A 16,620-nucleotide genomic window follows, 5' to 3' on the forward strand; every position below is an offset into this window, starting at 1 on the left:
TTTGTTAAATAAAATAAAAATATAAAATGATGCACATCGAGTACTCAAAAGCTTCCATTTATATACAATATCAAATATTTTAATCCTAATACAAATTATTTTAGCAAGATTTACTCATAAAATTGATAAATAATGAACTATGAAAAAAATTTTTTGATGTTTGTTATGAAAAATATGCTCGTCGCAACTAGTCACAAAGTTACGATAATGTGTCGACACGTGTCGACATGTTACGGTAACTTGTTACAAAATTACTAGATTTTTAAGATGGTTTCTCTTAACATTTGGTTACAGTGTTTTCCAAAGTTTTTATCAAGATGCCTTTTTGCATTGTTCTAACCAAAGAAGGCTCATCAGAATTAATATCGCTTGTACCGAGTACTTGGGTTAAAGACGAAGACGTCTTGTTTTGGCCGAGAATAAGAAAAAACAGCGATTTGGAGCTCGAAAGTTGAACCTTTGGCACTAGGGACTATACCAATAAGCTCCTCGGTACGAAATTCCGTACTGTTTTCCCGAAAATGGTCTAGAAAAGAATAAGTATTAAGTTCAATAAAATGGGTATCCGTCAATTTGCCCTACCAACAATGCAACATCATTTAAAAAATAATTATTAAAATAAAAAAAAACCTATATGTACTCGTACGAGTACAATTACTTGAGATATTTTGGGACGTACTTATTTCTTTAACTCTTCTGTAAAAAGTTGAAGTCCATCGGAATTTATGTAAGGTTTTTGGTTGTTTACTCATTTTAAATTTCATTAAAAGGTTGATAACGGCAGAAAACATAGACAGTTTGAGAATAACTGGCTCTCGTCATGTTTTTATATATGCAAGTTCTTGTTAAAGTGTTCTGGAACATCTACTACACATGTTACTACCCAGTTACAACACAATTGTGTCAACATTGCACACTGGTTACAAACCAAACGCAAAGTTTCTAAAATGTGTGGTTACCAATTAAGCTGTAAAGTATCGACACAGCGACCACACAAAGGTACTGAATCTAGTTTCCGTCACATTTTTACTGAACCGTTACAACACATAAAAGCTAATCCCTACACAGTCACGTTGTGTCGTACCTGTTACGAAACTGTTGCGACTTGTTACATCTTTATCATATCTGCGACCAAAAATGGTTGTATGGGAGGTAACGTAGGAACATACTACATACATACCTATGTACGAGACTAGTACAAACATTTTATATATTTTGATATTATCAAATATCTTTGTCCATTATTTAAGAGTTTTTAAATGTTTGTTTTTTTTTTTCAGTTGTAGTCCGTGTTTTCCGAGATAGGTACCAGCAGCAGTTGTTGACTAAACAGGGTAAAACCTTTAAAACAGCTGAGTCAATTTAGATGAAACTTATCTACGATCCAACGCTATGCCATTGTTTAAAAAAACGCATCCGAATCGAATCGGTTTACAAAATCAGTTTAAGAGCAAAGGTGCCACAGTCAAACAAACAGATACAGCGGTCAAACTTATAATACTACTATTACACCTTAAACCTACAGTTTTTCAACTCTTCGAGGTGCAGAACCTTTTTTTTATCGACGTAAAATCATCAAATGACCCCTCCCGCTGTGGGTTAGCAGCGGTGAGGGAGTGTCAGACTCTTACTGACTAAAATCGTCGTGTTCCGTCATAGGCCTTTTATGTACCAGGGCCGCGGTATCTCTTTCGAACAACCCGCAGCCCCGGCAGGCCTTGGCCCTGCTGGGCCCCGCTGGGGTTGCTGACGTCTCTTTGAGGAGCGCGTGGAACAACGCGCGCCGTCGACACGGGTCTGTCGTCTAGGAAGACAGAGGGACGATGAGCCACCCGAACTCACCGCCCACAGACCCACGCCTACGGTGGCCGGGAGTCATCTCGCGACACCCGGCGCCCATGGTGTCTACCTGGTCCAGCGCGGCGGCCGGGATGAGAGGTGCGGACTCTCTGGCGTTCCGCCTCCTCCTTCTCGAGCATGACCGCTTCGCAGAAGGAGGCGACGGCATCCCATTCCTCTCGCCCCGGACCATGGCCTGAACCAGGGCCGGACGCGAGAGGTCGCCGCCGCCCAAAGCCTCGACGAGGACCCGGCGGTGCCCTTCCCATGCGGGGCACACCTGGACTGTGTGGTCCACCGTGTCCTCGGGGCTGTCCGCACAATGGTGACACCGGGCGCCTCCTCACGACCGATGCGGTGCAGGTACCTCCCGAAACAACCGTGTCCGGTGAGGACCTGCGTCATGCGGTACGTGAGGGCGCCGTGACTCCTCCCGAGCCACTCCTCAAAGAGGGGACTTACCGCCACGATGGTGGCGTGCCCTGCACTGGGTTGCGATAGTCGCTCCCTCCAGGCCACCATGAGATCGCGCCGGAGCTCCGCCCGCTGCGCGACAACTTGCCGCGGCAACGGGGTTTCTCCCCGGCGCTGAGCCTCCTCGCGCCAGTCGTACAGGCGCAAGAAGACCCTCGCCTCCAGATCCCACGGTGGCAGTCCAGCGAGTAGGCCAGCTGCTTCGCGGGAGATCGTGCGGTACCCCCGGATTAGCCTAATGGCTATCACCCTTTGGGGCACGTTCAGGTAGTGCACAGCCCGCGGCCGTGCCGAACGTGCCCATACCGGGGCCCCGTAAAGGGCCATGGACCGCATGACCCCCGCGTAGAGTTTACGGCAGGGGGCGTTTGGGCCTCCCAGGTTGGGCAGGAGCCGCTTGAATGCAGCACCTGCCTTCTCCAGTTTGGGGCCCAAACGTCGGAAGTGCTCGACGAAGCTCCACCGGCCGTCGAGGACGAGTCCCAGGTACTTCATCGCCCTCTCGACGCCGATGGTAGCCCCCCCCACCGTGACTTGGGAGCCTGAAGGTGGCGCGTTCCGAAGCCCATGAAAGCACATGGCCTCGGATTTGTGCAAGGCCACCTCCAGTCCCAGCAGCTGGATCCTCTCGATGACTATCGCAACCCCGCGCGTCATTATGTCGGCCGCCTCCTGGTGCGACCTCCCTTGTGCCAGAACCAGCGTGTCGTCAGCGTAGCAGACCACGCTGACGCCGCTAGGGAGGTCGGCGCGCAGCACCCAGTCGTAGCCGATGTTCCACAAGAGCGGCCCCAGTACCGACCCCTGCGGAACACCGCACGACATCTCGCCGGTTCCATTCCCCGTTGTGACCAGGGTAAATGATGGACCTATCCGACAGATAGGCCTCGACCACGCGACGAAGGTAGGTCGGCACCCGGTGATACCGGAGTGCCTCCCTGATGCAACTCCAGGGAAGGGTTATGTCAAGAGACACCGCCAAGACGACCCCCCCCCGGGACACAGCATCCCCCGTCGTGAGAGCTCTCACGCGCATGATGGCGTCCACCGTTGAGCGCCCTTGCGGAAACCGAACTGGTGGTCCGCAAGGTCCGGCCCTATCCCCCCAAGGTGCGCGACGAGGCGGTGTGCGACAACTCGCTCAAAGAGCTTGCCCACCTCGTCGAGCAACACGATAGGCCGGTATGCGGACGGAGAGTCCGCAGGGCGCCCCGGCTTCCGTATGAGGACCAGTTTCCCTGTCTTCCAACGAAGTGGGAACTGGCCCCTCTCCAAACATGCGCTGAGAAGCCCCCTAAGTCGAGGCCCGAGAGCCTCAAGGGCCAGGACCCAGGCCTTGCCAGGCAGGCCATCAGGCCCTGGGGCGGTGTTTTTGGCTTTCAGCCTAGCCACCGCCACTCTCAGGTCCACCCCAGTCACCTCGGGGACATCGTCGTCGTCGGAAGTGTGGTCCGTACTTGACACCGCGGGTTGCAGAGACATGGGCGGGGGAGAGTGTTCCCCGCGCGAAGGGAACAGAGCGCTCACCACCTCCTCCACCAGCTGAGGCCGAAGACTCTGGGTCAGCGGGGGGGCCCATGGGCGGAGCTTGCCCCGCACCATTTTGTACGGGCGCCCCCACGGGTCCCTGTCCAGAGACCCCAGCAGCTCCGCATTGGCCACCTCCTTGGCCTGGACGATGGCCACTGGAGGGCGGTCTTCGCAGCTCTGTAACCCTCGTACAGCTCTGCTTCCCTGGCTTCTGCATCCGGAGGGCGGATGCGCAGCCTGCGGTGTCTGGTGTACAGGTGCCTCGCAGCGACGCACGCCTCTCGAAGGGCCGCGATCTCGCAAGACCACCAGTACACCTGGCGTCGGGCGCGTCCTGGCGGGACTCGGGGCATGGCCACGTCACAAATCTCGGACATGGTCTCCCGGAACCACTCCGCCTCGTCGTTGATGTCGGCGGGCCTGTCCGGTGATGACACCCAGGCCTGCACGACTGAGGCTTCCAGGAGAAGCTCCCGGTCAAGGTGCCTCAGCGCCCAACGTGGACCACTCGGGGTCTGCAGGACCGGCGCGCTAGGGTTCTGGGCGGAGACGTCAAACCGGATGTACCGGTGATCGGAGTAGGTCTCCACCTCCTCCACGCGCCAGTCAAAGACACGCGGTAGCAGAGCGGGCTGGCGAACGAGATATCCACCACTGACTCGCCCCGCATCCGTACACACGTGGGGACAGAACCCCGATTGAGGACGACCAGGCCTGCTTCCAGCGCCCAGTCCTCCACCATCCTACCCGTGCATCTGTGCGTCGGGAACCCCAGGCCAAGTTCTTGGCGTTGAAGTCCCCTAACACTATCACGGGGAGGGAATAACTTCCGACGACGACGGACAACTCCAGGAGGGAGTTGTGGAACTCGGCGAGAGTTCGGCTCGGGGAGAAGTACACCCCCACGACGACTATCTCCCCGAACCGTGCTGCGACGCAACCCCTTCCACTCTTCACCCCTTCGAGGGAAGGAGTACCAGCGGCGGCCGACGATATGATGGTCACTGAGCCGCTAAGGTCCTTGACCCAGTCATCCCTGGGAAGGACAAAGTACGGCTCAGCGACCACGGCGATGTTGATCGACCACTGCGCCATGCTTTGGAGCAACAGATCCTGGGCACGGGCGCAGTGGTTGATGTTCGCCTGGAGGAAGCGCAATGGAGCCAGACTAGCACTCCATCACGTCTTCCTCCTCTTGAGACGCAGACACGGGCGCCGCGACAGCAGCAGTGGCGACGGCGTTGACAGCGGCGGCAGCGTTGGAGGCGGCGGCGGCCGCAGGAGCTGCGGTTGTGGGCACTGCGGAGGTGGTGGTGGTGGCGGCGACGGACGGCCGGCCCTTGCCCTTACTCTTGGTCTTGGCGGGTGGGGCACAGGACTTGCTCCCCGCCCGGTGTTCGGCCGGCTTGCCAGCCGCCGCGCACGCAGTGCAGTGCGGCGCGGCGCTACAAGCCACGGCCTTGTGTCCGGGCTGACCGCAGCGGAAGCAGAGGGCGCTGCGGTCGACCTCCGAGGTGCAACGAACACCCACATGATGCCCGACGTGGCATCGGAAGCACCTCAGCGGTCGGGGGTCAAGCAGCTTGACCTGCGCCGACACCCAGCCAACCAGCAATCTTCGGCCGTCTACGATGCGCTTGGCCGCCGTCACGGGGCAGCTCACCGTGATGGTGCACGTGCCCCTGAAGTCGGGACGTATGGTGCCCGCCTTCACTTCGTCGGCAGAGCACCCACCCGTCCTAGCGACGGCGGCCACCACCTCCTCCGCAGTAACTGAGTCGTCCAGGCCCATGATGCGCAGATCTGCACACTTGTGGGGCCTGGAGACTCGGGCATCGTCCGCACTTATGGACGCCCTAAGCCTCTCGGCTAGAGCGTCTGCGGCGGGCCCACTGGCCGCTCCTGGGACCTCCAGCATACGGGCGCCCGTTGCGGTCACCCTGAGCCGGAGGCCGGAGGCGATACCCAGCTCCTGCAGGTTCACCGCCTCCTTTGCTTGGGCGAGCACGTCGCGGTACGACACGCCCCTTTTGACCGCGTCCGGCTGTAGTGTGACTACTACAGCCGCGGTTTTGGGGGCGCGGAGTTTCGCCGCGGCGGCTCGCTCCCTGCGCCGCTGTTTCTGGGCCTTCTTTTTGGCCGCTTTGGCCGCCCTCCGCCTCTTTTTCTTTTCCCCCACCACCTGCCACTCAGACTCAGTGGCAGAAGAGGTAGGGGCCGCAGACGGTGTCGGCTTTGGAGGGCGTTTCGCCACTGGTGCCGACGACGGAGCCGGTGCTGACGGTGGCACCGGGGGCCTCTGCGCCTGGACCGCCCTTGCGGTCTTGGGCTTTGACTGAGCGGGCGCCCTCCTGGTCGGTCCGTTCGGCGCCGCGACAGGGGGCTTGCTCGGCGGTCCCCTTCTGGGTGGGGGTGCCGCTGCAACCGCGGCCGCATAGGAGGCCCTTTGGGCCGCTGGGGGCTTCGACGCCGCGAGGGGGGGGCGCAGGACCCTGCCCTCCAGGACTGAGAAGCGAGCCTGGAAGGCCGCCATCTCCTGACGGACTAGGGCCAGGATCTGGCTCTCAGCCGGCGCAGTCTGCGCCTGTTGCCTGGCCCCACCGCGCTCCGCCCCCTGCTCGCGCATCTTAGCGAGCTCCGCCCGGAGACTCCTGTTCTCCTCCACAAGAGACTCCAGGGCGGCCGTCAGACGACCCACCTCCTGCTGCAGTTTGGCCAGCTCGCTCACGGGAGCCCGGCCAAAGTTGCTCACCGCTGCGGCGGTGATGGAGGCGGTGGCGGCCTCAATGGCGCCGTCTTTGCTGGCCTTTTTTCTCTTTAAGGCCACCTGCCTGATGGCGGACTCCACCGTCTTCTCGAAGTCCGCCCTGCGCTCCCGGTCGGAGCCGATGGCCGACTCCTCCTCGGAGGAGGAGCTCCGATGAGCCGCTCCTCCGCCACCCCCAGAAGCCCTAGCGGACCCTTCGCTGACGGGCCTCCTGGCGACCTTTTTGGCCGAGGCCCCGCGACCACCAGAGGAGGACCCGGGGTCTTCCCTCCTCCTCTTGAGGAAGGCGTCGGCCCGGTGGTCCTTCTTGTTGCGGGGGAGCTTAAAACCCCCCGCATCCCCCTCGCTGGACACGGACTCGGAGTCCGAGTCCTCATCCCACTCCCTTAGTTCTTCGTTGTTGTTTTTTTTGTTTTTATTTGTGTCAGAATCCATATAGTTCCCACGATCATGAGAGCAATTGTTCGTCCACCCCGGCAGTGGCCTCATACCGGGGCAAGCCTACATACTGTTGGGGGCGGCTGGCCCCAACAGGGGGGAGCGCTAACGACCGTGTCCCCCACGGCCATTCATCCCCTCGCCGCGCTCCCGAAACTTAGGATTGGGTGGTTTTTTATCATGAGGTGTCCTTCCTCTGGGCCGGGCGATTAAGCCAAGCCCTCGGCGGCGGCATTATGCATGCCTCCGTCTGCTGTCCGGCCAACCCGGCTCAGCAAACCCGCCGAAAGGTTTGCTCTTCGTTGTACGAAGAGCAAACGACCACCGCTTTAGTGCGCCTGCACCTCCGCGGGTATGGCCGCATCCTTGCCATGTCCACTAGCGTGGACTGGTCAGGAGCGGCCCCTCCCTGGGTCCCTCTTTGTCTGGCCTCTCCCCTGAACCTTTCCGGCATGAGTATCTCTACCGGCAGAGCTTCAGGATCATTGAGGCACACAAGCCCCACCACGACGACAACGTGGGGACCCCCTCGGTGGGGGAGGTGCAGAACCTTAAATAAACTGAAATCACTGATGAAGTCATCTGAATTTGTAAGCAATTTCTGGGATTCTTCCAGATTCATTCGGCTCTAATATTCATGCGTTTGCTGTAGAACATTTTTCTCATACATGAGCGTATGCATGTGAAAAGACCCTAATGGTGAGTTGCACCATTAACAAAACACAACCAGGGGCACGATTCTAGGGCCCGATACTCCTAATTTTACTTAAGCGACATACGATTCACATTCGACTGAGATCCAATCACGACTCAATTACGATTGAAACGTATAATGTGGCATTCTGCAATTTTTTCTTTGAAATAAACGGTTTTATCCTTTTCTGTCATTCAATAATTAATCATTTTGCCTGCAATAATTAATCATTTACCCTACATTTTGTAAATGTAGGGTAGCTGTTTGTAACTAATATATCAAGACGACCAACACCTTAGTCTGCCCGTGACCATGGATGCTGTAAAGGATCCGAAACGTCGGGATTAAATAATATAACCGCGATAAAATCCGTAAAAGTAGTTTTATTTAAATGTCTAATATTCGCGTAAGTGTCAGAAATCAATAGACTAAAATCACTAAAATGGCAGATCAATCGCAAACCAATCGAATATCGTTGGAACACAATTGGTCTTATATTAGTAGCAGAATGCCAGATATGGTTAAAATTGCGATTCAATTTCGACATTATTAAGTTAGGAGAAACTGGCACTTGCTATCAAATTGCGGTCGTGTAAGCAGTCAAATCATCGATAATGGTTTGGTTGGTTATCGTTGTGCAACCCTAAACTATAGAACATCACGATGAATAGGTACTAAGTATAGGTATAGGTTTTATGGGTAGGTAAATGAGAAACCAATTTAACTTCTAAATTGTTTAATCACCATAGAACAGTTTACAGGGTAGCAGATAGTCATAGTCTAAACGAATGAAAATATACGCCGTAACAAAATAACTAATTGATTTTAGATTCGCGCAGGAAAAGTGGGTGGTATTCATTGACTCGATGCCTATGATTCTAATTCAGAACCTTTCATGGCATGGCACTAGTCCTCACATATTTCTCCTATCATACTTAAATATAAGTACATACGTAACTTGTATGACATTTGGAATATTTTTTAACCAAATTATCCTCATATATATACGGTATTCTGTAAAACGTAAAATAAGTGGTAGTAATGACACACTCAACGTTATAAAATCTTGCATAATTCGCGCAAACATCATTCCTATCAGTGATGCTCACAGACTAGCAGACACTCGACACGTCAATTCAAATTAAATAACATCAAGGGTATTTCAATATTATAACACACCTAAGTCTTAAATCTGAAGAGTACAAAAAGAATTCTGTCCGAGTTAACGGAACGAATCGATTAAAATATTAGTCATGAGTAGTGAAACTGGACATTGATAACAAAGAGTTTACATTTAGTTATCGTACAAGTCAAAGGCACTGATTAAATTATCAACTTAAAAGCAAGTTTGATCGCCAAAAAAAAAAAAGAAAAAATAAACAGGAGAGAAGAAAAAGACCCGTGTAAATATATTTACCTTCTTAACTTCAAAAATGTTTATCAATGAAATGCTTCGAGCTAGTGGACATGACGGCAGGTCTTGCATGATTTTTTAATTCGATAAGGTAGCGATAACGGGTTACAACCCAGTAGTCGCTAAATATTATAACCAGAATTAAGTAGTTTCAATGTCATGCTCGGTATCCGTCAGTTTTTTTAATATAAAATTATATTCAAACATAACTGCACTTCAGAAATAACAATAAGCGTCAAGAGAAAAATAACAGAAAAAATAAAAGTCAAAACGATAAAAACAAGTTTAAAATATTACAAGATAAGAATAGGTATGTTTGTTGAATTTACCCATTTAAAATTTTGATAAAGTATCAGGTTGTTTTGCAGTAAATTAATTTGATGACCATTTTCAAACCGCCTTTGTGTTTAATCAAATGGTCCGCATCCGTCTTACGTCTTTTCAATAAACTTTCAGGGCATACCATTGCCTTTTCAGAATACACCTTAAGGAAAAAAAGTTTTAATTACATATGTACAATGTGATATTGAGATCAGAAGGCAAAGACACTTTTCATTCATCACAAAGGAAGACTTATTATTTTTATTTTTGGATTCAGTGAAGGTGTTTTCCAACCGACAAAGATATAGTGCCTTTTTTAAATTAAATTATGAACGACTTTTACAACATTTAAAATAGTTCTACTGGATTTATATATGTGTAGAAAGGTGTGCCCTTAAGCAGATCTGAAAAATATTTTCTAATAAAACAAAGTACCTTCTTATTAGTCTACACAGTAATTTGCGTCGGCGAATTTTAGCTGTTTAATTCCGTTCGGTGTCAATGTCTAGCCAACATCGGAAAATACCAATAGAGGGATGTAGACCGCTTGTTTATCTTGCTATCGATTCACATAATTTGTGAAATTCTTTTTATGTTTTTGGTTAATTCACACTACTTAATATTTACTTGAATTGCGATGAATAAAAATGTCATCGCCAATATGGCGTCCTTCAGTCTCGAGTAACTTCGACGGAATCTTAAACATACATTAATATACCGAATTTTCATTATGATCGACAATGCCTACGTTTATAAAATATCTGAGATAATCATGCACGCGTCTACATGCATTCTTACCCATTCATATAAAATCTTCCATACATCTTACAAAACATAATAATAATTTATGAAATTCATAATCCCTTGCACATGTGCATGCCTAAAATAACATACTTCAACTTTCATACATCCCTTTCAAATTATCACTTTATCTCACATAAGTAAAGATACCACAGCCACTGTCTGTATTTATAATACCAAATAGGAAAAATGCTTTAACTTTAAGATAATTATGGAAAGATAATGGTCAGGCATACCTTAAACAGTTTCAATAATGCTACGCTAAGTGCATTGTTTGGGGCCAATAATCACTTGGTGATGTAAAGAAAAGCCATAACCAAAAAGTCCAGTAAATATAGCAGTCAACATTTCACCGACTTAAAACATTCATCCACTTCTGACTTTTTACGACATTTTATTGAACTTTATTGACACTTGTCATGGTAAAATGCTCAGTAAATAAAAACAGCAATAGTTTAAAATGTGACTATGCTACAGTAATGGTAACATATATAACTAACTAAAGTAGACAAATATTCATATAACATTGTTGAGATACATACATACAATATATTTATTTAATTTATTAATTAAAATGGCCAGAGTAGCCCGTGAAAACAAAATAACTACTGTATTAATTGTAAGAGAAAGTTCAAAACAATACAGGCCACTAAACAAATGCACCTAACGACTTATTAATACGGACATAATATGCCTGCCAACACATTTGAGTTTACCAGCAGTAAGTTATCTGAAACTGCGTTGCGTTATTGTGGCAGCGAATTGTTTCAAATCTGAAAACAAAATATTTCTTTATTAGCAAGGAAATACATTAGTGTTTCTGATATGCATACAGAACAATCATAAAAACTTCATTCGACATTTGATTAAAACAATGAGAAACCTAGGGTTTGTTTATTTGCTTAATCGTATAATTTTTTACTAATATAATAAATGCGAAAGTAACTCTGTTTTTCTGATTTAGGCGATTATCACACTGCCCCGCATGATGCAGCGTAGTGCGTGGATGCGTTTTTTCCGTTGCTTGTAAATATCTCCGTTTGTATGGAAAACACGCATAGTCCAACACACTGAAAATGCATCCACGCGCGTTCATGTGGATCACGCACATACGTGCGGAGAAACACGCACCCCCTCGCTCGCGTAGGTGCGGGGCGAGACGCATGGTATGGCACACTGATCCCGCAGTGCCGTGCGTGATTTTGAATGGGCGTGACGTGTATATTTGAAAATGGAACTCGATGAGAGCCGCCGTGCGTGAATCTACAAAACGCACCTACGCGCGTGAGTGCGCGAAAAACCCGCACGATGATGTAGATCTGCACTCCCGCAGGAACGCGCGTAGTTGCGTCGACACGCAAGATGCAGCGTGATGCGGGGCAGTGTGAAGATCACCTTAAATGAAACTTGGTAGATAGTCTTTAGCTAGACTTCCTTTCAGGCCTGAGAAAGATCAAAGGCTACTTTTTATCTGGTTGTGGGATTTAGTTTACTCAGGATGCCTATGGAACAACAGGGACCAACTAGCCCTATTCGTTTTAAAAATGAATACGAGTCCTTTGTGAGAAACAGCTAATCAGCTAAATGAACAGTGGAAAAATTATTGAAATTGGTTGAGTAGTTCCGGAGCGATTCAAACAAAGATAAGTATGGACACTCACCAGCTAGTGAGAGGCGTCTGATGCTTGAGCTTGCGGATCTCCTTGGTGGCCCAGTTGGCGAGCGTCTTGGTGCGCGGCGTGCGGGAGCGGCGCGCCGCCTGCAGCAGGTCCAGCAGCGGCCGCGTCTCCAGCAGCGGCAGCACGCGCTGCCCGAACACCGTGCACAGGTCGCCCGTCAGCCCCGCGATCACCGACATGTGCCCGTCCGTGCGCTCCGGCTCGCACGCCACTTGCATCATGAACGTCACGATGGCCGGCACGTGCGGCTCCACCAGCGCCACGTCCGACCGGACCTGCTAAGTCACTCACAATTGTACGCACGTCGGCTAAGAACTTAATAATCTTTCAGATTTAATTTAAAACCTTTTGTTGCACAGTGGTATTTTTCAGACTATATACTAAAATACATATTTTTTCATTTGATGCAAGCAATAAAAATTACTGAAATAAAGTTTGGAAGTGGGGACGTTTTATTTCATGCTATTGTACGAAATAATCACGTTAAAAGAAAAAAAAAATGATGAACCAAAGACGTTCATATTTTTTACAGATTTTTTTGTTAAAATTTGATATACGAACCTCGCCTGTAGATCCCTTCAAGCCTTGGATAATTCCAGTGTAGGCCTCCAGCACACTTTCGCGGAGCTCGCCCAAATACTCGACCATGTCGTAATCGTTACGATCTACTTGAGCATTGCTAGCCTATAAAGTTCAAGAAAATTTTCAATTACAATTTAATGTATGTTTTTATTACTTGTAACTATTGTTCTGTGTGAATTAATATATTACCTGCAGCAACATCTGCATGACGACGTCAAAGTATTTAGCGAAATCGGGACCGATGCTAAGCGCGATGTCGCCAAACACAGATAAAATCTGTGGTTTTACAGAGCGATGAATAGATGGATCACCAAGGTTTTCTAATAACAGAACTATAATTTCGTCGCAATATGGTAACACCTGTAACAATTTAAGGATTCTTTTGTTATATCTACTACAAGTTTGCTGTCTCAAGTTCAGGTTACATTTTACTAGCTTACCTTACTCTTCAAAGCACGACAGATATCGCCAGTTAGGCCGACAGCCGCTATGCATACTTGATATTCCTGATGATTTTTAAGTCCAACATAGAGATAGCGCTTGAAAGCATCCATATATTTTAAGAAACCTTCTCCTAAAACTTCCACCAGAGTTGAGACAGCCATAAGGGCATCTTCTTGAACTCCACCTGCTTTGCCTGCATTGCCAGCAAACATAGTCAACAAGGCAGTCATAATCGCATCTGATATTTGTGGCGCATCTTCTTGTGTTACCTTACGAAGAACCGATTGCAGTGTTGCACACAATAGACTTTGCAGATCATTGAACTGTGAGCGATCAGCCTGACTCGAAATATGATTCTCCATCTGCAAGACTTGTTGAAGCCTCTCCAAGATCACCATAGTAGTTTTTTGCACAGTAACATAACAATCAGTTGGAGAGTTTTTAACCATTTCCATCAATGCTTCATAAGCAGCTGATCTTAAATTATGCTGTGCAGCATCTTGGCGATCTGTTGTTTCAAGAAGTCTTTGAACAATAAAATCAAAGTATTTTGACATGCAATAGGTCTTAGGTTGATTGGAATCTCCACAATCGGCTGCTTCGTAAGCAGCTTCTGCAAGGCCTGTGAATGCCCAGCAAACATTTGCAGCTACACGAGGCTCAGCTTTTAATCCATTCACAAGACTCTCTAAGAGAGGTTTAAGGTATGTTTCATTGATAGCTGCTTCAGGAACAATTTCACAAATTCTACCAAAAGTCCAAGCAGCTGTGTCTCTTACAGCGACACTAGAGTCATACATAGCTTCAATCAAAGTTGGCATAGCCTTCTCTACTAATGGTTTTAAAGTGTTTGCTTCAAGTCCACCAAGAATAGAACCAAATGCCATCAAAGCAGCTTCCCTATACCTCCAATTTTCATTCTTTATATTTGAGTTGATGAAAGGTAATACATGAGGAACTACTTCATCTTCACAGCAGTTTGACAAAAGCATTAGACAAACAGATGCTGCTTTAGAAGGATTCCATTCTAACTCATCTTCAGTATCATCTTGTTTTGTGAGTTTCTGCATGAGAACAGGAGCCAGATATTGGAGTGCTCCTCGGGCATAGAATCTAGACGTGCGAGCTGGAGGTCGTCCTGGAGAAGACCAGAAATAATTCAAGATATAGACATAACTCTTAGTTAGGAAATGTTAAGATAGTTATGTTTCAATTTGAATTATACAATACCTGCTTCAGCTGCCTCTACTTCTTCAATTGCTAGATCAATCTCTTCATCACTAACATTAGACCAGAACTCAATGCCTTGAAGTGAAATTTCATCAACATCAGATTTCATAGCCTCTAAAGTAATTGGGAATAATGCTTGACCCATGTATGGTTCCATGTATTGATAGTATAATGAGAGAATTTTAACCTGAAGTAGAAAACAAAAAATACTGATTACAAGAAAATGTTTCAAATTAAAATGAAATGTAGCTTATTAGAATGTACTAGTGTGCTACTTACTAAGCACTGTAGAGCAGCAACACTAATCCTCATGTCGCTGGACTGTGTAGCTTCACAAACAACTTCCATTATAAAATTCCTTTCATTTTCTTTGTCAAAATTAGCTTTAGTGAATTCCAGGGAGTTGAGTAAAGCTTGGGTGGCAGCAAGTCTCACATGATTACTGGTTTCAATAGATCTCATGCCATGAATAATAGCAGTCAGAATTGGGTTACTCTGTTCAGTCAACACCTCAGCATCAATCTCTTGGCAGATATAACCTGAAGACAGAATTCAAAATATCACAATGACATGAATGGCCATATTTATAAACAATTGGTTTATTAATAATTATTTAAAACAACATACCAATTGCTTCTAATGTTGCTTCTTTTTTAAGTTCTGTTGATTGGGCATTGACAACATTTTCTACAAGCATAGGTATGAGGTCATTCCATTGACCAACAGGCAGTTCTGCTACTGCAACATATGCTACACACTGAGCAGCTGAACTAGGCCTGCTGTTCTCTGTTCCAATTGCAGTCAGAATCTACAAAAAAAAAACATTGTTTTAAGGCCATTGTTAACGAAGAGTAGACTGCAACCACAAACAAAAGTAAACATACATTTTTCTTAATATAAAGTCTGATGTCTTCAGGTAGTGCCAGCCACCTTTGTTGGTATTGTTGTTTCAATGTAGGGTCTTTAGAGGTGAGGTGGTTTTTTAGCTGTAGACCTGCAGCCATCCTAGCCACCTGACTGTTGCCCCCCGCAACCAGTACATCAGACAACATTTTGATAAATGTTGTGAAATTACTGACTGCTGCATGGTCAAGGTAGTTTTCTGCAGCTTCCAATTCATTTCGATCTGCAAAATTAATATAATGCATGGGCTAACTTAATTTTCTTCAATACTTAGTTATAAAAATTATTAATAATAATAAATTTTATTCTTTAAAAGTTTTGGTAGATACCTATTTCCAACAGTAACTGCCACTGTTGGTAGTTACATTGTTTTGTTATACTTAGACAAAATAACTGATAGGAGTTTTACATAAGATAAGTGTGCCAGTGAGGCAGTTTTACTAAACAAAGACTTTATTCTTATTGCTAAGGTTTTATTATCATTAACATAGTATATCTGATGCATCCAAGGTGTGAGTCACATTTTCATAAAAATAGGTGTTCTAACTTATTTACTGACATCTATTTGTTTGAAACTAAACATATTTTGTAGTATATTTTTTGGTTTGCCAAGTGACATTTGGTAAAACAAACTGAATAAAACATATTGAATATTTAAAGTTTTATTATTGGACAAAAGCCTTATATACAAAACTATTAGGTTACTACTATGAATTTACTTAAAAGTAATATTGCATATACCAGAATATTTATTCTATACTATGCATGGATGGAATGTCAAGGTGTTAAAGATTGCAAATTATAACCTTCAATCCTTAAGAAGACCACCAATTATCAAGGATCAATCTAGGAATAACGAGCTTAAAATTATTTTAATAAAGATGTATGCCAACTGTCAAAGTGTTTATGCACATTATTGCCGCGTATAGTAAAACTTGAATTTATTGTAGGTGAACCTAGAATTTTCCTTACATGACAGTTGGGCATCTTTGTCATCCACATTATATCAACTGCTACCTAGTTATAAGCTTTGCTTAAACATGCAGAATTCAATAGCAAGACCGCTTTTTGAGGTACGTTGCAACGAAATACAAATTGAAACAGTTACGTTAGGTGATAAGTCGGTTGACGACCTAAAACGCCATACATGAACAGTAAATAACAAAATGTGATTTCTTACCTGGTGATACAGTCTTTTCCAATATTTGTATAAGTGTTAATGTCGTTTCCGTATGCATTGTGTTCACTGTTGCTTCAATATTGTAGATAATAACTAGAATCCGTAAAAATTAGAAACCGGCACACCACCGACGGAAGAACACTCATTGATGAAATGTTACAAGATGTGAAAATATCTAAATAGTGATGTCTGCTCTTAATTCTTTACTCTTTGAAAAACTATTCAAAAACTGAAACTGGGCGAAAACTGGGTGATGTCAGTAGCATTGTAATAAATAACCTTTGGATCATACACTACAACAAAATCACCTTATCTACTCCGATC

The 16,620-nt window shown here is 46.5% G+C and overlaps 2 protein-coding genes across 4 annotated transcripts; both read right to left on the reverse strand.

Annotated features, from left to right (window-relative positions):
- Positions 1-5,011: 5,011 nt before the first annotated feature.
- LOC126054103 (serine/arginine repetitive matrix protein 1-like) lies at positions 5,012-7,045 on the reverse strand. The gene has a single exon (XM_049838162.2). It carries the CDS (start codon positions 7,043-7,045, stop codon positions 5,012-5,014), a length of 2,034 nt encoding a protein of 677 aa, XP_049694119.2.
- A 1,416-nt stretch (positions 7,046-8,461) lies between these two features.
- Fs(2)ket (Female sterile (2) Ketel) lies at positions 8,462-16,466 on the reverse strand. Of its 3 annotated transcripts, XM_021328329.3 has the most exons (10): positions 16,297-16,466; positions 15,098-15,339; positions 14,841-15,021; positions 14,493-14,752; positions 14,214-14,400; positions 12,980-14,121; positions 12,729-12,899; positions 12,519-12,641; positions 11,940-12,235; positions 8,462-11,051 (listed from the first exon to the last, which is right to left on the reverse strand). In XM_021328329.3, coding segments are annotated over exons 1-10 (2,661 nt in total). In that variant the 5' UTR covers positions 16,355-16,466; the 3' UTR covers positions 8,462-11,050. The 3 variants fall into 3 exon arrangements, with proteins under 3 accessions (XP_021184004.1, XP_063891179.1, XP_063891178.1); XM_064035109.1 differs by lacking the exon at positions 8,462-11,051 and having other exon boundaries at positions 11,936-12,232; XM_064035108.1 differs by lacking the exon at positions 8,462-11,051 and having other exon boundaries at positions 11,936-12,235.
- Positions 16,467-16,620: the final 154 nt, after the last annotated feature.

This window comes from Helicoverpa armigera, chromosome 6 (assembly GCF_030705265.1).
Source record: "Helicoverpa armigera isolate CAAS_96S chromosome 6, ASM3070526v1, whole genome shotgun sequence".
Lineage (NCBI taxonomy): Eukaryota > Metazoa > Arthropoda > Insecta > Lepidoptera > Noctuidae > Helicoverpa > Helicoverpa armigera.

What these genes read in the sequence shown, in the direction of transcription:
- LOC126054103 (XM_049838162.2), bottom strand. Translation starts at nt 7,045, where the DNA reads ATGGATTCTGACACAAATAAAAACAAAAAAAACAACAACGAAGAACTA.